Here is an 18,787-nt window from a genome sequence, read left to right as displayed (position 1 = left end):
GGTCGCCCGGATCGGGATCGGGATCCAGATCGGAGGAGGAAGGGCCTGCGGGTGGGCGGGGAGCGGCGGGCGCGGGTGGTGGGTCGGGGAGAAGGAGCCGCGCATGGGAGGAGTCGGGAAGGTGGGCAGACGAACAGATGGAAATGTTGGAGGTGATGCAGGCTCATCGGATGAGCTTGTCAAGCCTGCTAGAGGGCTTCAGTGCGTTGTCCTTGGGGGGTGCTTCGCCGCGTGGGCCTGGGCCGATATGGACGGAAGAGGGGATAAAGCAGGAGGAGGCTTTAGCTTTGGGGAACGGGAAACAAGAACAGGGACAACAAGATGACGACGATATGGAAGGGGAGGAGTCCGATTCGTCGCACACATTATGGGACGAAACATCTGGATCTGAAGACCTTGATATGGATCACTCGTGGCAGTATTTTGACGGAATTGAACCGAAATTGGCGACAGCGACCACACAACCCGGTATGGCGGAGAATGAGGCCACAGGGAACGGAACCCATGAGGACGCGACTCACGAGAATGGAACCCGGGAAAACCAGGCTCGCGACAATACAATCCGGGAAAACGAGGCTCCAGAGAACAGAAGTCAGGGGAACGAGGCCCCCGAGAACAGGAGTCATCAAGTCTACGAAACAATCCAGAGCCCAGTCGAAGGGGAAGAGGCAGCAGCTTCCAGTCCAGAAGACCTACCAATTGACGATGACTCGGATGAGTTCGACTTGATTCCAACCCCCAAACATTGGACCGAGACCCTTGTGATGCCACAGGAAACGCCTTCCCCTTAGTCACGGCCCGCGGCAAGGCAGCCTGGGGACTGCCCTGGGAGAATGACAACGATATCGGTGGAAGTGGTCACGGCTAGCCCTAAAGTAGAAGGGCTGCGCAGGGTGGGATCAAGATGGGCTGCAGTGGCGAAGAAGTATACAATATATTTATTGCTCGACACGGCATCGTGGGGTATCAGTATCAGGTTCGGCGACGGTCGTCTCGCTCGCCTAGAGCTAGTCATAACTGGCAATGGACCATCCACTAAAGCGGGTTGAATACACAGCTCTACTTGTCTCCCGCTATGTGCCCACTTCTTCCACACCATCGGCGTCGTCGCCCAGCTCGGCCTGCAGTGCCTTGGGCACCTTCTCTGTCCTGTCGGAGCGCTCATGGGAAGCCTCCACGCCGCCGGCAGTCACCCATAGGAAGTAATCGGTCCGGAAGTTGTCGACTTGGTTGAAGAAGAGGTGGAACCTGCACAGCGTTAGCAAACAGCACTATGGCAACCCACACCCCCAGAAAGACTCACGAGTTCTCCTTCTCCTCCAGCTCAAACATCCGCCGATAAATGTGCTGGTCCTTGAACGCCTCAATCTGGGCCTCCCACTTGGCAAAGTCGATCGGCTCCTTGCCCAACCCCGCCGCCTTGCTGTTGTACCCGGTAAACATGGGCCGCTCCAGCATCAGCCCCAGCCCGGGGGCCTTGGGGATGCTGATGCGGCGGGGCCCGTAGCTGTCGGTGATGGTGGAGAGCGGGGCGCCGCAGCGGACGACCATGACGGCCATGGCGACCATCTTGCGGATCTGGTGCATCATGAAGGACTGACCGTGCACCTTGAGCGAGAGCCACTCCGTGTCGCCGATGGTGATGGGCGTAGTGTTGACCTGGAACGACTTGATGTGCCGCATGGCCGATGCATCTTTGTGCGACTTCATGACGGTGTAGTTGTGGTAGTTGCGCGTGCCTAGGTAGGAGTTGAGCGCTTGCTGGAGCTTTTCGATGCGCGCCGGCGTGGCACGGTACCGCCGCTTCGCCGCGATGTAGGCGGCTTTGACCTGGCGGAGGGCGAGCTCTGCTGGGGTGAGGTCTCTTTCAGGCTTGAATACTTTCGGCGTGTCCCCCTCTTGTACGTCCTTCATCTCGGCGTCCTTTGATCCGGCCTCGGGGTCGGGCTGCGTTGGTGTTTCCTCGTCGGTAAGATCTTGGTCTTGTGTGTCGTAGAGTTTCCGCAAGACCTCTGCCTTGACATCGGCGTCTAACCCCTCAAAGATCGGTTCGATATCGTTCTTCTCAACCTCATCCCAGAAGTCCTTGACATCGCCGAGGCGCTCCGTGTACTCGTCGTATACCCCCTGCTCCTTCGCAGAGGCGGCAACCCTTTTACCCAGAAAGCTATGAGGCTGCGGCGGCAAAAGGGAGTAGCTGGGCATTAGATATTCGTACCAGCGTGACTCGCAAGCCTGGTAGGCGCTGAAACCATTACTAGTACGGTGAATCCCCCATATCCTGATCTGTTCTGGCAGGTGTTCGTTGATCTTGGTGACAATGTCCTCGTCCTCGACGATCAGCTTCAGCGAGAGCACATTGCCAGCCGCATGGACTCCCTTGTCGGTCCTTGCGCACCGCACCAAGCTTGACTTCTTCGGGTCGTCGGCGTTCGCTTTCGAGATGGCGCCTGCGGCAACAAAGGCAGAGAAGAGGTCGCCCTCGATCGTTTTCTCCTTGTGATTGATCTGGATTCCATGGTAGCCGGTCCCCGCATATCCAATCAACACGGCCACTTTGCGCTTCGGGCGACGTTCCTCGGCGGCGATCTCTTCGGGGGTGAAAGCTATGCTCATGTAGCTCTTGCCCTTGTTGTCCTCGTCGATCACTTTGCGGCGTTTCGCCTCGCGGTTGTCCCGAACCCGCTGGCGCTGGTCGGGCACGTCACCCCTATCGACTTGTCAGTGTCGGCATTGAGAAACCACCAAGAATGGCAGATGCGACGACGTACTTTGCGCTGCCGAAACCGCTGTGTTTCCGTTTTTGCTTATCGTTTCCGCGATCTCTGCCGCCACGTTTGCCTCGGTTCCCATTGCTCTTGTTGGCGGAGTTGGTAGGCGGCGCCATATCGGGCGCACTCGGGGGGCCGTTGGCCATGGTGTTCGAAGTCTCGTTGGCTGCCATTTTGCGAATTGGCGGATTGTTCTCATGGCGGTTCGATGCGGCTGCAGCGAAGGAAATAAATTTTGGCCGCTAAAGTCATTGCAGCTTCAGACGCACGCACCAATTGCTGCGGGGTCGAAGTGGGGCAGACGTTGGGGTGGCTGCAGTGGCACACTCTGGCCAAAAAAAGCTGAACTCCATGCGGAGGTATGTACCGCCGAAACCTTGGGCGAGAAGGACCAAAAGAAAGCTATGCGAAAGCCCGAAGTCTAATTTTTATTTTACTCAATTTCCTTTATTTAACTCATTTCACTCGGTTTTCTTTTTCTTCGTTCCTTTTGTTTTTCGTCTTCTTTCTCTTTTCTTGATTTCTTGCTCCCCTTTCGACTTGGGCTTTTTTGGCCAAAGGGTGGCTTCCCGCGTTGCCGAGCTTTTTGCAATCCTCTTCGGGGTCGAACTTCAATACTACACTACATTGTTCTGTTATCATTTTCATGTTCGCCCTGGGGGTCTTGACTCGATTACGAAACCACTACCACCCTGATAGGGCCGTAGCGAAGTTTGTTCGCGCCGCGGACGGAACGCATCACGCGACGTCCACAACCCATTGGCAGGGACGCCGACTTGTTTTCGCGGATCGCAAACTGCTGCTCATGGTTCTGATGAGCTTCATCTTGACAAGCTTCATTGCTGACCAGCATGGCCCGGGGCCCCTGTCCGGCTCCGGACCGGGCCCGCCGGCCACAACGGCCACGGAGATGCAGTGATTCACACAGACAAGCGTCGATCAATCCACGGCCCCCAAGTTGTGGCAGTGGTTTTGGGGGCGGCACAGCTGACGCAGGGGGCAAGGAACTGCTTTGGTCCGTCGATCGGCGCCACTGAACGAAAGAGACCCAATGCATCACCGGGAAGGGGTTCAAGTCAAATTGCACAAACTCTCAGTACCTACATACGGCGGTTACTCTCCAACCATCGAACCATCTTGGTTTGCTGCTCTCTCTCGTCGGCTCAACCCGAGTATTGTTTACCGCCGGCCCGGCGTGTCACATCGGGAATGGAACCATGGAGATTGCCGTCAGCTCGACCCCTGGCAGAACGGCAGACCAACTCTTGGCGTAGGATTCTCGATGAAACCATGCAAGGCGGGTGAAGCCCGAATCGATGAAAGATCCCCACAGGTCGCGAGCGATGCCCGGCTGGCAGAACCACCGAGACCTGATCGAGTTTGGCCTCTCCTTTATCCATGCGAGGCCCCGCCTGTCAAGCAAATTGATCACCGTCGTTGCTCTCGTGCATTCTTCTTTTCTTCCTCTCACGTGTGGTACCAGACGGTTGGGTCGCGGATTTCATCAAGAGTCTTTTGCTCCTTCGACTCGATCTGCCTACGAGGTAACCAGACACTAGGTAGTCATGGCAGTCCCCAAGGGTCTGGGCCCGCTCGGCCTGCTCTGTACCACCGCTGTGACGACATTCCCGTTCATATTTCTTGCAGCCTCACTCTACCCAGCCGCCGTCAGCGCGGCAACCGATGATTCCTTACTTATCGACTGCTACCGCTGGGACGGGGGCATAACAGCGAACAACACCAAGTGTCCCAACTCCAATGCCTGCTGCGGACCGACCGCCACATGTCTCTCGAACCGCCTCTGCGCGAACGTCGGGGATGGGCCAAATCTCTGGGTGCGGGGACCTTGTGCGGTAAAGGGCTGGGACAATGATTGTGCCCAGATCTGCAAGTACAGTGAGTCCCATGAACTAACGGGCAACGCCGACATGTTCCCCGGACTGGGTGGTAACAATATCCCTCCCTAGACGAGTCGATGGGTATATTCCCCCGCGTCACGCCATGCAAAGATGGCAGCCTCTGCTGCAACGACGATCCGCAATGCTGCCAAAACGGAAAGGGGATATTTCTCGACGAGAGCGGGAACCGGGCTTCTGCGAAAGCGACGGCCGCGACCACCAGCTATCCTCCTGTCAGCGACGGCCTCGAGCGCTTCACGATGACCCCATCGACCAGCACGACGAGCACACCCAGCACATCTGCCACCACCACTTCCGCCGACGAGTCCTCCACCACCACAAACGACGAGCCAGGCGCAGTAACCACATCGTCTTCGACCACCCCCCCGCCCGACACGTCGAACAACTCGGACGACTCGATAGGACTTAAAGTCGGGCTGGGCCTCGGCATCCCACTCGCCGTCATACTGACCGCCATTGCCGTCTACTTCTTCCTGCGGCGGCGCAACCGAAATGCCAATGGAGCCATGCCCGACTCGCAGCAGTCGTATGGGGGCTCCTACGGAGGAGACATGGCCCAACCGGGAGGCGGCTATCCGTACTCGGCGGGGACGGGCTACGCCGCCACGGCGAACCCGCCCGGGTACCCGGACCAGCACCCGGGGATGTATGCAGGGCAGCAAAAGTACCAGCCCGTCGAGATAATGGGTCACAGCACCACGGAGCTGGATGGGAGCCAGTATGGCCCGCGGGAACGGCATGAGTTGAGTTGAGTTGAGTTAATAGCGTTGGCCGTTATAATGAAAGGAAGGGAATTCATCACTTATCCGACCCATCGCGATGTGCTGGGCGAGCAATTGTTGACATGTGTGGCGCCTTGCCTTGGAACTTGAGCGTTTCCCTGGTATTTCCCACCAAACCCATCAGATTACAAGCGTCAAGGGGGATTGAGACTTTTGGTGAAATATCTCAAGCGTCAACATTTTCCTGCAGTCAACACCCTTCTATCCCGGTCTTTTAGCGGCCACCAACATTGCCCCGATCTGGGCATTTGCGGGTCTTTTCTTGTCACTGAAGTCGTTGACTGGGATCGGGAATCCGGTGGCGTGAACCGACGCTGACCTTCCCCAGCTGGTCCTAAGGCGGACGGCCTTGGCGGCATCGGTTCCTTCGGGTGTGTGCGACTAAAATCTGCAGTACACCGTCACACGGGAAATAGCACGGCCTCCCGGAGATATTGCCCAAATGCCAATAGCTGAATGTCGAGGACATCGTGCTACCTGCGCCGCTGCCAGGCGGCCCTTGAGTAGGTACGACGTCGTATCAGGTCAAGTAGGTAGTACCATAGGTACGTAAAAATACATATTTTTTGTGCCTTTCCCCGCCTCGGTTCCCTTTTCATCCCCCCCGCCCTCGATTAGTTGCTTGAGATTGAGAACTATCTGTGGCTGGACAGTGTCCCCCACCCCACACCACACCTACCATGGCAGTTCTACGGCTCGGTGTATCGCAACGGATGGTTGCCGCACTTGCGGGTTTGCCTTTCATTCTTCTCCTCAATCCCTCGGGCCTTATCGGCACCAACGCTCAGCTCATCGACTGTTACAAGTGGGATGGCACAATCGCCGCGAACAACACGAGATGTCCCGGTTCCAACGCCTGCTGCGGGCCCGGCGCCGTCTGCCTCTCGAATCGGCTCTGTACAGCAGACGGCAACCCGGACTCGAAAGCCAAGCTCGTGCGGGGACCCTGTGCTGTAAAGGTATGGGACGACAGCTGCCCCCAAATTTGCACTTACAGTAAGCCTAGTTCCATGCCCATTGCACGATCCCTCGGACTTCCACCAGGACTAATTTAAATTTCCTCTGTGCTTTAGAAGAGGGAAAGCGTTACCCAAGGGTGGGCACTTGCGAAGATGGTAGTCTTTGTTGTGATGATGACCCAGACTGCTGCGAAAAGGGGCTGGGCATCTTCCTGGACGAGAGCGGCAATCAGGTATCGACCAGAGGCAAAGCTTATACCACGAGATATCCTCCCACGGCCAGTGGAGCCTCTAGATACACCCTAATGCCGTCATCGGATGCTAGCAGCAGCACATCCACGACTAAACCTGCTACCAGCACTACGAAGACGCCTTCGACCACCGAAACGAGCTCTCCAAATCCGTCAGGCAGCACCAGTGACACAGGTACTTCACAAAGCACGGGAGATAGCGAGACCTCCAGTAAGTACATCAAGCAACTCCGATGATCCATCTAAGGCTCCATCTGATTCCTCAGCAGCCACCACACCGTCGGACAACGATTCGGAGGTCATTTCCTCCAGTTCTGATAACTCGTTAGGCCTCAAGATCGGCCTCGGATTCGGTATCCCCGCGTCAATACTCGCCACAGCGGTAGTGATGTACTTCTGGCTGCGCCGACGGGGTCACCATGCCGCTGGTGATGCTACGGCGGAGCGCACACCGGAAGTATCGCCGTACCAACCTGCCGGTTTCGTCTCGGGCCACTACCCGCCGATGCCGCCGCCCATGTACCGGAACCCGTATGCCGTGGAGCTAGGAGGTCACAATCCAAGTGAGATGATGGCTCATACCCCACCGGTGCAGCACCACTTCCCGGAGCCGAATACTCCGAAGCTGCAGTGATGGAGATGGGGTTGGCCTGATACAACCATGACCGCTTCAACTTTTACTTTTCCAAACAACCTAATCACGATTTTTTTACTTCAATGATATCCTTGACCTTCTTGAATTCCTCTCCAGCTACGGCCGTATGCCGCTACATGTACCTATCTAGGTAGTTAGACGGAGGTAGACTGGTCGCTAGACACTTACAATTATTTCATTCCCCTTGGAGCTTTCGTAGTTTCAAGACCGAACCTTTCACCAAGATTGATGTTGCAAAAAAGTTGTTCTCTGTTTGAGGTAGCCCGGTATGTGACTCACATATGCACATCCCCGACCAACACGACATTGATGGCGGGGCTGAGTCTTATTTATTTGTTGATCCAACAACAACCCGAACCACCCCCACTTTGTCGTCAATTTTCCCGACTTTCTCGACTTTGGACGGCAATATCGCAATGGCCAACTCCAAGATTCACGGCTGGGCGCCGACCCTCTCGATGCCTGATTTCAAGGCGGTGGAAGGCGTGCTGCTTGAACTTGAGCGGCATCTGACCTTGCGCACTTACCTGGATGGCTACCAGTTGAGCTCAACTGACACCGACGCGTGGATCGCCCTGAGGGCAAACAAAGTTGCAACTGGCGCCGTTCGCAAAGGTAGCCTGACTAACGTGGCCCGTTGGTTCTCTTTTATCGAAGCCAACCATCCCGAAATCCAAGGCGAGATCAAGGCAGCCCAGGCCAAAGCAAAGGAGAAGCGCGCGACAGCTAGCAAAGCTGGTGGCAGCTACAACATCGGCCTGAAGAACACTGAGAACGGTGTGGTCACACGTTTTCCCCCAGAGCCCTCGTGAGACCCCAAACATCACCTTTAGACTTGAGCATGGATAACGGTTAGCTAACCATATTACAGAGGATACCTCCATATCGGCCATGCCAAAGCCGCTTTCCTAAATGACTATTTCGCCCACGAGGCATTCGATGGTAAACTCATCGTCCGCTTTGATGACACAAATCCGGCGAGGGAGAAGCAGGAATTCCAAGACTCCATCCTCGAAGACCTCCAACTCCTCGAGATCAAGCCGGACCGTGTAACATACACGAGCGACTACTTCCAGCCGTTGTACGAGGTCTGTCAGCGTATGATCGCAGAGGGAAACGCCTACGCCGACGACACGGACCCTGAAGTCCAAAAGAAGGAACGGCGCATTCGGCTTCCTAGCAAGCGACGAGATCGCCCAACGGATGAGAGCCTCGCCATCTTCAAGATGAAGGATGGAACCGACTTTGGGAAGAAGCATTGCATTAGAGCTCGAATCATATTCGACTCGGCCAATGGTGCTATGAGAGATCCGGTGATCTATCGTTTTCCGAATTTTGAGTCCAAAGAGGACGGCGAGGAGGCTAAATTGCGACCCCATCACCGCACAGGGTGGACATGGAACATCTATCCCACTTACGACTTCGCTTGTCCAGTGGTGGATAGCATCGAAGGTGTTACCCATGCTCTCCGCACAACCGAGTACGCAGACCGGAACGCCCAGTATCAGTGGTTCCTCGAGACCCTGGGCCTCCGGCCCGTCCAGCTCTGGGACTTCGCCCGCATCAACTTCATCCGGACATTCCTCTCAAAACGGAAGTTGACCAAGGTTGTTGACAGCGGGATTGTGGAAGGCTGGCATGATCCCCGTATGCCCACCGTCCGTGGTATCCTCCGCCGCGGGCTTACTGTCCCTGCCCTCCGCGAGTTCATGCTGAAGCAGGGCCCGAGCCGCAACGCCGTCACCATGGACTGGACGATCCTCTGGGCGATGAACAAAAAGGCCATTGACGTGGTCGCTCCTCGGCATACAGCCATCGAGACGAAACAGTCGGTTTTAGCAACCATTCGAGGCGGCCCCGCATCGGGTTACTGGGAGGAGAAGCCCAAGCACCCTAAAAACGCTGCTGTCGGGCTCAAGTTGGTCGCATATGCAAGCACTATACTTATTGAGCAGGCAGACGCGGCGAGTTTCTCCCCCGACGAGGAGATCACGCTAATGAGCTGGGGGAATGCCATCGTTCGAGAAATAACACGAGACGGCGATGTTGTGACGGGGTTGCTGCTTGAGCTCCACCTGGAGGGGGACTTCAGGAAGACCGAGAAGAAGATTACGTGGTTGGCAAAGGAAGGGCATTTCCTCGTCGATGCTGAGCTCTGGGAGTTTGACCATCTTCTGACGAAGGATACCTTGGGGAAGGACGACAAGCTGGACGACTTCCTGGCCACTAACACGGCCACCATGACTAAGGCGCTGTGCGATGCCAATCTGGCGACTGTCGAGTCGGGCCGCATCATTCAGCTGGAGTGCAAGGGGTATTTCAGGGTGGCCGAGTCTCTTGGATATGGCCCTGATGGGAAGGGGCCGAGGGCGGTGTTGTTCAAGATCCCGACTGGGGCAAAGGAGTAAGCTTGATGCGGTCCCCGCGAGGGACAGCGTCAATCTCAAGTTCAGAATCATGGTTGTGAAGAATGCAAATGTGGATGACTACTAGCGGAACTCTCAAATCTATCTCTTATCTTGTCTATTTACCGTAGCCCTTTCGCACAGTACCTGAGTACCTTACTTGTGCTGCCTTGTTCAAGCCGACGCTTCGCATTCCAAGTTACTCGTCGTCCAATCCTGCACCGTCGTCTCGGCACACCCATAACAAGCACATAGCTAAACATATCCATCAGCATCCATGCCTAACCGGCATTCCTGTCGAACCGATACACACCTGCTCCTCAGCCAGGGCCGGGTCCTGGTCGTTCACGCACTGGAGGACCTGCTCTTTGGTACCCGTCCTGATGAAGGCGGCAAAGCATGCGTTCGCTTGAAGCACGGGGCGGCAGGTCTCGCTGGAGGCGTCGCAGGGCCCGTCGCGGGTTGCGAGTGCGTGGGATGAGGTTGCTGCGGGAGCGCCGAGGACAATGGCCACCAGGGCCGTGAGGGTGGTGAGAATGGCGGAAGAGTGCATTTTGAGTTGTGGTTGTAAGGGGAATGATGGGAATGGTTAAGGGGGGGGTCTGGCAGATAAGTAGGCAAATCGGGGTGTCAAGTCAAGTCAATGGCTACGATCCGGGTTCCTGTTGTCATCGCGGAAGCTTTTTATACCCTTTACCTACCTCCAACCTGATCATGGTGGACCCAGGTTGCAATCCTGTTTCTTCCGTGGTTTCTAGAAAACTCGTTCCGCCGATGATCAACAAAAATGGCACCCTGAAGGCATGGGAGATGAAGCGGCTCTTCCCTGCATGAACCCATTCTGGTGTTCTTGAACGTTTCCGGGCTTGGGATACTCTGCGGATAAACATGCAGTTGTTGATCCGCCTATCATGGCAAGCAGTGGTATTGCCCGGCAATATCCAGATCATCATATACCCCACGGCAAAATTGCCTCCCCTCTTCTCCCCCGTACCATCCGTGGGGCCACGAATTGGCCAACCACGAAGCACCTCTCCTGCTTGGAGGTTTCAAGATCTTCATTATTAGTCCTGTGCTCTCGCCGGTTAAACAATCATTACTCTTGATAGTAACATTAACAGTGTTCCACAACATGGTATCGTGCTCCCAAAGTATCATACCACTGAACGTGTCCCGGTTTGTGGGTTTCGAGGTTGAGCCCGACGGATACTCATACGAAGCGCTGTGCGGTATGAAGGTCGAGATCACCTTCTATCAAATGTGCATTACACAAGTAGGTACCTAGGTACCCACCCTAGAGTCAAGTAGGTAGTTCACCAATCATGAAGACGTCACCACATCTCCCGGAACCAGCGTCGCAACCCAAACATCCATACTCCTCACATTCCCAACCCCCCCAACCGACTCCGCCGCAGCAACAGTCGCATCCCTCGCAGCCATCAACGCGGCCCTGACCCTCCCCTCCCCAACCACCCTCTCCACCTCCTCCGCAAACCCCCCATCCACCACCGACCCCGTCTCCCACCCCCCATCCGACAGCTCCCGCCCAGGCACCACCACCCCCTCCCTCTCCACCACCCATCCAGCCCCCCTCACAACCCCCTTCACCACTCCCGGCCCCACCACCATCTGAATATTCTCATCACTCCCCCCTCCCCCTCTCTGCGCCTCCAGCCCCGCCCTCGCCAACGCAGCCAGCACATGCGCGGCGGCCGCCGGCTCCGTCGCGTGCAGCGCCCACTCGGCCAGACATACGCGCTGCACGCGCCCGCGCAGCGCGGTGAGGATTTGTCCGAGTGTCTCGGGGGAGCGGAAATACCAGATGCAGTGCGCCAGCACGGCCACCTCCCAGGTGTCGTTGGGGTGGGCGGCGAGGAAGGCGACGGGGTCCGCGCGGTGGAAGGTGAGGAGGTCGCGGAGGGGGCCCGTGGAGAGGTGGGTTTGGGCTTGGGCGAGCGTGAAGGGGGAGCCGTAGTCGGGGGCGCCGGGGTCGAGGGCGGTGATGTGCCCGTGGGGGGGTGTTGGGGTTGGGTTGGAGGTGGAGAAGGGGGAGGGGGAGGTCACGGCTTCGGCGAGGGCTTGGGTGCAGGTGCCTTGGCCGCAGCCGAGTTCGAGGACGCGGGTGCCGGGGCCGATGGCGGGGGCCCAGGCGTTGATGAGGTTGATGCGGTGGACGGCTTGGCTGTGTTCGATGGCGAGGGAGGTGGGCGAGGGGTTGGGGCCGCGGATGGCGTAGGAGGCGATCTTGCCTGCGGAGAGGGAGAGGGTCATGGTGGATGGGGGTAGATGGTTGTGGATGATAGGTAAGTACTCTGCTTGTGCTTTTTAAGTGGCGGTTGCAAACTGGAAAGGGGGTGGTAGAGCACAGATGTTATGTCGGATTAAACACGGGCTTGTAAGTGTTATACCAAGTGAACTCTCAAGTGACTCATCCACTGATCCAGCTTATATCGACCTGCTATTCTAGGACAAGAACGTGGGTACATACCCCGCTTACCTCGGTCTCCCCTCGCAGTAAGCTTGGAGCTCAACTATACCTTTACGACCCCAACAGCACCAACATGACCCAGACACAACCATTGCAATGCGACGCCTAATAAACACGAGAGCTATTCCAGCCTAAGGTACCTAGTGAATGTCAACACCGATGGACTTTATATCATTAACGATCCGACTATCGACAGCTAGGTCAGTCCTTCAAAGGGGAGTTCATAACTGAAATCGGGAATTAACATCTAGAAGTATTCTATCTCAGCCCATTGCTAAATCCAAAAAGCCGCCCATTATGTAGTTCACTCCTTCTTGCCGCCCATACCCTCCAGGATGGCAGATGCGGCGACCGAAACGCCCGGGGTCTCGTCGCACAATGCCGCCAACTGCCGGACCTTTTTTCTCAACTGCTCCGCCTTAGGCCCTATCACCGCGTCGATGACGATCGGGGCGAGCTCTTGTGCCTTGCTGCGCGGCATGGCCTGCTTGTTGCCCCAAAGACCAATACCTAAGTATTCCGCCCTGGCAGCAAAGTCATAGCAGTCAAGCCAGCCGGGAAGGACAACCTGGGGGACACCACAGCTGCAATGTGTTAGCTAACTTCCCCCCACAACCGTTTCAACAAGTGAACTTACGTCAAAGCATCGTGGAACGAGTTTGCTCCTCCGTGGTTGATCGACAAGACCACACTCTTGACCTGCAGAATAGCCGACGGCTGGGGCTTCACCCAGTCCACGATCCGCACCCGATCCGCCTCGATCTCATCCTTCAGGGCCGCATACAGCTTCGTCCCCGGCCCAGTCTCGTACGGCACAGCAGCAGCACCCAGGACCGTCCTCTTCAGCTTCCACAACACCTGCACCTTCCCTTGCACCCCCCCAACATCCCCCTTCTCCCCCGCCGCCGCCTCCAACAACCGCAAAATCACCTCGGCCATCTCCAACGCCTCCCACTCCTCCATATTCCGATGCGTCCCCAAGCACACAAACACCGTCGGCCCCCGCCGCAACCACGCATCCAACTCCCCATCCACCCCGACCACCGCCGGCACGGGCCGTATCACCGGCCCGCACGACGTCAAGTGCTTAGGGACGACGGCGAGGGGGAACTCGATCTCGGGCCGGTTGGAGACGAGGATCTTGCGGCCCTTGGGCGGGCGCATCATCAGGTGCTGGAAGGTGACGAGGTCGGCGCCGACCTCCTTCTTGACGTGCGCCGCCACGGCCTTGGTGCGCCGGTCGGTCACCGCGTAGTAGATCTGCGTGAGCCAGTAGAAGATGTTGGCGGGGATGGAGGTGGCGGGGACGGGAAAGGGGAAGGCCGAGCCCATGCTGTGTGTGGGTAAGTAAAAGTGGTGGGTTGGGGGTTGGGTGTTCAGGGGGTGAGCTTACACGGGGAACTTCCAGAACATGGCGCCCCGCGGTTGGAGGGCGACGGCAAAATCCTTGAGCGTGTTGGGCGAGAAGACGATGTAGTCCAGGTTGAGGTGCTGGCAGGCGGTGGTGCCCGGAGCAAAGAGAGAATCGAGGACGATCTGGTCGGGCTGGACCTCGTCCACAATCCGCAAAAAGCTCTTGTAGATGGCCACGAACTCGGGTCCGTCCCAGGGCAACAGCAGGCTCATGAACTTGCTTGACATCTCGAGGATGGATGAAAAGTTTGGGCGTTTCTCCAAAGTATCTTCTAGCTTGTTATTCCCTTCATGGATAGCGATGGCTTTCATGAATGATGGGCCGTCTAGCGGGTGGAGCTTCCATGGTTGTGCGCCTGGCGTGGATTTCACCGAGTACTCCGAGGCAGACGAGACATCCTTGAATATCTCGTTGAACGAGACGAAGTGTATCTGGACCTCGGGGTCCATGGCCTGGAGGGCGTGGCCCACGGCGAGGAAGACATTGGCTTGTCCGTATTCGGCGTTGACCGCCAACAGAACCTTCTTCATGGCGGCGACTGGGGAGCGATGTTATTACTTATTAATGGGGCTTCAATCTTGAACACCGGCGTAACGTGGCCCAACTTTTGTTGTAAGTCTCAGATCAATGACGGGGAGAATCAAGTAGTGTCGTCTCTCGCCCTTAAATGCTGACACAATCCGTTCTTATGTTGTGGATTTTAGGTTCCCACCATCCCATGTCCAAATTGCCTTAGGGATGCAACATCGGACTTGAGGAATGTTGCCGACAGGGTCAGCCATGGCCGAGCCCTGTAACTAAGGTATTCAATGCTGACGCCGAGCGGGCCATTGATAACACTCTCCGCCCCCGGCGGCTGTGGGAAACGCTAGCTGAGTGAGCAACGAACGACAGTTCGCTTCATGAAGCTGGATTGGACTTCGGAATTGGGGGCGGAAACGACAGAACGGTCTGGGAAAGTTTCTAGGCAGACAACGATTGGGTTGCAATCAATCTCCTTGTGAAGTGGGCATGACGTGAGATTGGGACGGCTGGACGCGGACAGGGGGCACAATCGTCGTCAAGGGGCCTTGGCGGATGGGATTCGTAAGATCTGGAAATTGCGCCTATGGAAGGGTTAAGCGCGTCCGAATACGCGAAATAAACAATATGTACAATCGATCACGGTCTGTGGAGCCGAGCACGAGGGACCCTGGGCATATCCACGTGGTATGTGATACACAACCTCACAACATATGTCGAGGAAACAGACAGGGTTACACGAGGGGCCTAGGCCTCAAACAATCTGTATCCGTATTCGCATTCTGCCTTCTTCAAGATTGAACCAACTCAGACCTCAACCACCAACTTCTCGCCGCTAACCCCCTTCCTCAACACATCCAGCGCCGTCTGCAAACCACTCAGTCCGCCATCAGTAACCCTAACGGGGCCCGGGACAACCTCCCCCTTCTCCAACCACCCAGTCAACAACCTGTTGAACACCAGCTCAGACAGATCCTTCCTCGCGACCCAGATCTTGAACCCCTGCACCCACTCCGCCTCCACATCCGCCGGCTTCGCCACATGCTCCGGCCACTGCAACAGATGGGCCACCTTCTTAGGACCCTCAAACCTGGCTAGGAAATTCACCACCAACGGAAACGTATCATCAGTCGAGATGGAATCCACCGCCAGCGCCACATTCACGCCCGCCTCCTTCGCCGCGGCCACCAAGTCCTCCACCGCCGTCGGCGAGCGATAATCCACCACGGCCGTGGTGCCCAGCGCGCGCACACGGTCATGGTGCTGCGGGCTAGCCGTAGCAAACACTTTCAGCCCCGCCAGGCGCGCCAGCTGCACGGTGCCGGCGCCCGTGGCCGACGCGGCGCCCCAGACCAAAATCCCCGTGTTGGTCGGGGGCTTGGCGGCGCTCTCCGGGGCGGGCAGGCCGAGGACGTCGAAGAGCGCGAGGGTGGCGGTGCTGACGGAGGTGACGGCGGCGACGGCGTCGCGGAAGGGGAGGGCGGCGGGCAGCTTGGCGGCGGCGGAGGCGAGGAGCAGCGTGTAGGTCTGGTAGGCGGCGTGGTCGGGGTTGGCTGTGCTCATGCCGGCGGCCGAGCCGAGGACGCGGTCGCCGGGCTGGAAGGCGGTTACGTTAGAGCCGACGGCGGTGACGACGCCGGAGACGTCAGAGCCGAGGATGGCCGGGTAGGTGGGGAGGGCGATGTTGAAGTCGATGCGCTTCCAGTCGATGGGGTTGAGGGCGATGGCGTGGTTGCGTACGAGGATCTCATCGGGGCCGGGAGTGGGGATGGGGCGCTCTTCGACGACGAGCTTGGCGCCGGCCGAGGGCAGAAGGGCCGCGAGGTTGGCAGTGGTTTGAGACATGGCGAATGTGGGCTTTGGATGGTTGAAACTTAAAGGTTTGTTGATGATGGTTGGTGTAGTGTGTGAATATTTGGAACCGAAGTTGGCAACTATGGGGTAAGGTTGGTGGTTGCTTTGCAGTGATGCTGAATGTGAAGGGTTAAAATGTGATGATCTGGGATGAAGTTGTGAAACCCAGAACCCATTGATTCCTTATATACATCCATTGCGTTGAAGCACGCCATGACTTCACCATTATACAGTAGCATCGAGCATTACAATGCATAGCCGAGTTGCAGCCTTGCAGGTGGCCCACGATGACAGAGCACTGGTTGAAAATGGCGATGCGGATATCCAATCGCCGTAACGCCGGTCCGGCCCCGTTCTTTTCATGGAATCGGCTGTAACAAAAGCCGTGCCGACAGCTTCTTCCCTCGTTTGGTTGGTCGAGAACAGGGGGGCCTAAACCGAGCTGACCAAAATTTGTCAGCTGCTTTTCAATCGCACAAGCAAAGCAACAACACCACAAGAAATATGTTCTATTCTTGCACACTGCGCGAGAAAGGATGGTCCTCCTTGAGTCCTGCTGAGTAAAGCACTGACGGACGCCGTGACGCGTTCGAGAGAACAGCAGGCAGCATGATACAGACGTGTTCTTCCGACACGGCGACCATGCTCCGATCACCGACTGACAAGGGCCGGCCTAACCCCTCATCCAGTATACAGCCCGGAGACAACATCTGGTATGAACTCATCTGCACCATTTCGGACGTGTGCTTGGTTCCAAGAGGAGCGGCATGCTCACCTAATCCGTCGCATGAGTCTACCGGGCCAAGCTTGTCTGCAACAGGACTTAAGACGTTAGGACCCAACTTGAGGGTATCGGACCTTGGGAAGGAATGTTGGCCACGTTAAATTTCTCAAGACACAGAGAGTTGTGCTAGAGCCCCATACAATGCAGTGCACTTTGTTCCCTCGGCACCAAGTGAGAGGAGCATAATTAATATATTGTTTGCTATTTTCATCCCTTGGGGTTACATCAAGTCGATAAGCTTGCAGGACCGTAGGTACGCAAGGTCATGTCTTAACCCACCTCTTCGGCCACCAGTTCGTTCTCTCGCCATTCTCTTGTTTTTTGTCATGTTTTAGTATTCATAAATTCCCCTCAACAAGGCCAGAACTATGTTTCCCATACTGCCTCTTGGCCTCCTGCTAACGGCGGGCACCCCCCTGGCACGTGCTGCAGCCCTTCCCCAACTCGACAACATCACCATCGCCTCGATTAGCGCGGAAGGGACTGGCTGCCCCCAAGGCACCATTTCGACAGCCCTCAGCGCCGATCGAACAACCATAACATTTGGATTTGACGAGTTCCATCCGTATATCGGCCCCGGCATCTCGCCCGCGGACAAGACCAAAACATGCAACATCGCCCTGACGCTCAGCCACCCCCCCGAATACGGGTTTGAGATTGTGGACACAGTCTACCACGGATTTGCACGCTTGGACGCCAACTTGACTGCAGCACTTCGGTCGTCTTATACCGTAACCAGCGATGGAGCAGGTAACGGCACGCTCCAAACGAAAGCCAACATCGATGGGGAGCTGGTTGGGGTCTTTACACGTACCGAAACTGTCACCGAGGAATCGGGACTTGCCTCCATGTGCGGCAGAGACAAAAGCCAGCTGCAGATTGCGACACGGGCGACATTAACTTCCAGGTCCTCGTCGACTTCGGGCGGCTGGGACGACGAGCCTCCGTTTTCGCTTATGGTCCAGCAAATTCGTCTCAGATGGTCGACATGCAAGGAGTGAGTTGGTGTTGGATAGCTCACCCGTTACAAAAGAGGCTGCCATAGGATAGGAAACTTGACTCTTTGATCTTCTTGAACTCTTCCCCGAATATGATTTAATTGTTCTCGCTGTTGTATGTCAACCATGGGATGGCACTAACAGCCCCCACCTGCCCTACTCTGCCCTTGTTCGTCCCAACTCACCTCCGGCACAACCTCTGTTCCGACCCGAGCTCTGTTCCACCCAAGGTTATCATCATGCCTATTCCCTCTTTCCTGCAGCCAGAGTTGAAGCCAGTAGCGCAGTGGTAATAACCGCAACTTGTGGGAGCCATCTGGACACCACACTGTGGATCGTGCAAAGATAAGCCGCTCCTGGTTTCAACTCTGGTTTTTGTCATTTTATAAGATTTTTATGCAACCCTATCTTAAACTCACTTTTCCTTCACCTGCCCCGCCGCACCCAAGTGTCACCAACGCCCGTTGAATAGCGAGGCTCGACCAGTCTCAACATGTTAGGTTTCCCATGTGCGGCTTGGGTGCCTAGAATCCAGTCCTCATTCTGATCGCTGCATCTGTCCTCGTCCGTCCTCAAACCCAGGTGGAAGAAGCGGAATACTGGGGGTCTTGAGCCTAGTTTGCGTTTGCCAACCTAAATCCTGGCTTTTGACCACCCCGACACCCGAACCGGGGCATATTCCCTCTACGATAGCGTCCAGCGACAGGGCATGGCAGTGCCCGTGCTCACCCAACTCAAGAGACTCGGGGGTCAAAACAGACCCAACTTTGCAATGGGAAGGATTTACCCCGAGTCAGCGAAGTCCGGTTGGAGCGACCAGATTCGGAAGAGTGCGCTCAAAACAGCCGAGACCATGACTCCATCAACCCTAGCAGAAAGCCGAGGTCATGATTTTGGCATGGTATTATTCAGCAGCAACCTCAGGCTTTGCACCGTTCCATTTGACAAAATCAGAGCACTGATTCACAAACTGAGCTCGTATCTC

General features: G+C 56.5%; 10 protein-coding genes across 10 annotated transcripts; 5 read left to right on the top strand and 5 right to left on the bottom strand.

Annotated features, from left to right (window-relative positions):
* Window positions 1-61: 61 nt before the first annotated feature.
* Window positions 62-1,049, top strand: F5144DRAFT_157426 (uncharacterized protein). Its single transcript, XM_066782505.1, has one exon. It carries the CDS (start codon window positions 138-140, stop codon window positions 789-791), a length of 654 nt encoding a protein of 217 aa, XP_066644096.1. The 5' UTR covers window positions 62-137; the 3' UTR covers window positions 792-1,049.
* Window positions 933-3,025, bottom strand: F5144DRAFT_157372 (pseudouridine synthase). Its single transcript, XM_066782504.1, has 3 exons — window positions 2,772-3,025; window positions 1,304-2,710; window positions 933-1,248 (listed from the first exon to the last, which is right to left on the bottom strand). Exons 1-3 carry the CDS (start codon window positions 2,942-2,944, stop codon window positions 1,074-1,076), a joined length of 1,755 nt encoding a protein of 584 aa, XP_066644095.1. The 5' UTR covers window positions 2,945-3,025; the 3' UTR covers window positions 933-1,073.
* Window positions 3,026-4,336: 1,311 nt separating this feature from the next.
* On the top strand, window positions 4,337-5,442 carry F5144DRAFT_600594 (uncharacterized protein; the record flags this gene model as incomplete). The annotated part of the gene is made up of 2 exons (XM_066791086.1): window positions 4,337-4,667; window positions 4,739-5,442. The coding sequence occupies 2 exons, from the start codon at window positions 4,337-4,339 to the stop codon at window positions 5,440-5,442; spliced, it is 1,035 nt and encodes a 344-aa protein (XP_066644094.1).
* A 596-nt stretch (window positions 5,443-6,038) lies between these two features.
* On the top strand, window positions 6,039-7,562 carry F5144DRAFT_157318 (uncharacterized protein). The gene is made up of 3 exons (XM_066782503.1): window positions 6,039-6,468; window positions 6,546-6,893; window positions 6,952-7,562. Exons 1-3 carry the CDS (start codon window positions 6,153-6,155, stop codon window positions 7,314-7,316), a joined length of 1,029 nt encoding a protein of 342 aa, XP_066644093.1. The 5' UTR covers window positions 6,039-6,152; the 3' UTR covers window positions 7,317-7,562.
* Window positions 7,563-7,685: 123 nt separating this feature from the next.
* Window positions 7,686-9,907, top strand: F5144DRAFT_610660 (tRNA synthetases class I, catalytic domain-containing protein). Its single transcript, XM_066791668.1, has 2 exons — window positions 7,686-8,145; window positions 8,209-9,907. The coding sequence occupies exons 1-2, from the start codon at window positions 7,754-7,756 to the stop codon at window positions 9,743-9,745; spliced, it is 1,929 nt and encodes a 642-aa protein (XP_066644092.1). The 5' UTR covers window positions 7,686-7,753; the 3' UTR covers window positions 9,746-9,907.
* Window positions 9,908-9,916: 9 nt separating this feature from the next.
* On the bottom strand, window positions 9,917-10,295 carry F5144DRAFT_600591 (uncharacterized protein; the record flags this gene model as incomplete). Its single annotated transcript, XM_066791085.1, has 2 exons — window positions 9,917-9,997; window positions 10,056-10,295. 2 exons carry the CDS (start codon window positions 10,293-10,295, stop codon window positions 9,917-9,919), a joined length of 321 nt encoding a protein of 106 aa, XP_066644091.1.
* A 514-nt stretch (window positions 10,296-10,809) lies between these two features.
* Window positions 10,810-12,166, bottom strand: F5144DRAFT_619333 (uncharacterized protein). Its single transcript, XM_066791962.1, has one exon. It carries the CDS (start codon window positions 12,011-12,013, stop codon window positions 11,063-11,065), a length of 951 nt encoding a protein of 316 aa, XP_066644090.1. The 5' UTR covers window positions 12,014-12,166; the 3' UTR covers window positions 10,810-11,062.
* Window positions 12,167-12,204: 38 nt separating this feature from the next.
* Window positions 12,205-14,174, bottom strand: F5144DRAFT_643907 (uncharacterized protein; the record flags this gene model as incomplete). The annotated part of the gene is made up of 3 exons (XM_066792831.1): window positions 12,205-12,754; window positions 12,868-13,563; window positions 13,624-14,174. 3 exons carry the CDS (start codon window positions 14,172-14,174, stop codon window positions 12,535-12,537), a joined length of 1,467 nt encoding a protein of 488 aa, XP_066644089.1. The 3' UTR covers window positions 12,205-12,534.
* Window positions 14,175-14,620: 446 nt separating this feature from the next.
* Window positions 14,621-16,334, bottom strand: F5144DRAFT_157246 (chaperonin 10-like protein). The gene has a single exon (XM_066782502.1). The coding sequence runs from the start codon at window positions 16,009-16,011 to the stop codon at window positions 14,974-14,976; it is 1,038 nt and encodes a 345-aa protein (XP_066644088.1). The 5' UTR covers window positions 16,012-16,334; the 3' UTR covers window positions 14,621-14,973.
* A 653-nt stretch (window positions 16,335-16,987) lies between these two features.
* F5144DRAFT_565463 (uncharacterized protein) lies at window positions 16,988-17,912 on the top strand. Its single transcript, XM_066788497.1, has one exon. It carries the CDS (start codon window positions 17,173-17,175, stop codon window positions 17,803-17,805), a length of 633 nt encoding a protein of 210 aa, XP_066644087.1. The 5' UTR covers window positions 16,988-17,172; the 3' UTR covers window positions 17,806-17,912.
* Window positions 17,913-18,787: the final 875 nt, after the last annotated feature.

Source organism: Chaetomium tenue (genome assembly GCF_020726465.1).
Source record: "Chaetomium tenue strain MPI-SDFR-AT-0079 chromosome Unknown F5144scaffold_3, whole genome shotgun sequence".
Classification (NCBI taxonomy): domain Eukaryota; kingdom Fungi; phylum Ascomycota; class Sordariomycetes; order Sordariales; family Chaetomiaceae; genus Chaetomium; species Chaetomium tenue.
This window is presented reverse-complemented; position numbering and strand designations above follow the sequence as displayed.

Coding starts and splice junctions, on each gene's coding strand:
- F5144DRAFT_157426 (XM_066782505.1), top strand. CDS start 138: ATGGAAATGTTGGAGGTGATGCAGGCTCATCGGATGAGCTTGTCAAGC.
- F5144DRAFT_157372 (XM_066782504.1), bottom strand. CDS start 2,944: ATGGCAGCCAACGAGACTTCGAACACCATGGCCAACGGCCCCCCGAGT. Junction 2,711..2,771: donor AGCGGTTTCGGCAGCGCAAA/GTACGTCGTCGC, acceptor ACAAGTCGATAG/GGGTGACGTGCCCGACCAGC. Junction 1,249..1,303: donor CTGGAGGAGAAGGAGAACTC/GTGAGTCTTTCT, acceptor AACGCTGTGCAG/GTTCCACCTCTTCTTCAACC.
- F5144DRAFT_157318 (XM_066782503.1), top strand. CDS start 6,153: ATGGCAGTTCTACGGCTCGGTGTATCGCAACGGATGGTTGCCGCACTT. Junction 6,469..6,545: donor CCCCCAAATTTGCACTTACA/GTAAGCCTAGTT, acceptor TCTGTGCTTTAG/AAGAGGGAAAGCGTTACCCA. Junction 6,894..6,951: donor GGGAGATAGCGAGACCTCCA/GTAAGTACATCA, acceptor ATTCCTCAGCAG/CCACCACACCGTCGGACAAC.
- F5144DRAFT_610660 (XM_066791668.1), top strand. CDS start 7,754: ATGGCCAACTCCAAGATTCACGGCTGGGCGCCGACCCTCTCGATGCCT. Junction 8,146..8,208: donor CGTTTTCCCCCAGAGCCCTC/GTGAGACCCCAA, acceptor ACCATATTACAG/AGGATACCTCCATATCGGCC.
- F5144DRAFT_619333 (XM_066791962.1), bottom strand. CDS start 12,013: ATGACCCTCTCCCTCTCCGCAGGCAAGATCGCCTCCTACGCCATCCGC.
- F5144DRAFT_157246 (XM_066782502.1), bottom strand. CDS start 16,011: ATGTCTCAAACCACTGCCAACCTCGCGGCCCTTCTGCCCTCGGCCGGC.
- F5144DRAFT_565463 (XM_066788497.1), top strand. CDS start 17,173: ATGTTTCCCATACTGCCTCTTGGCCTCCTGCTAACGGCGGGCACCCCC.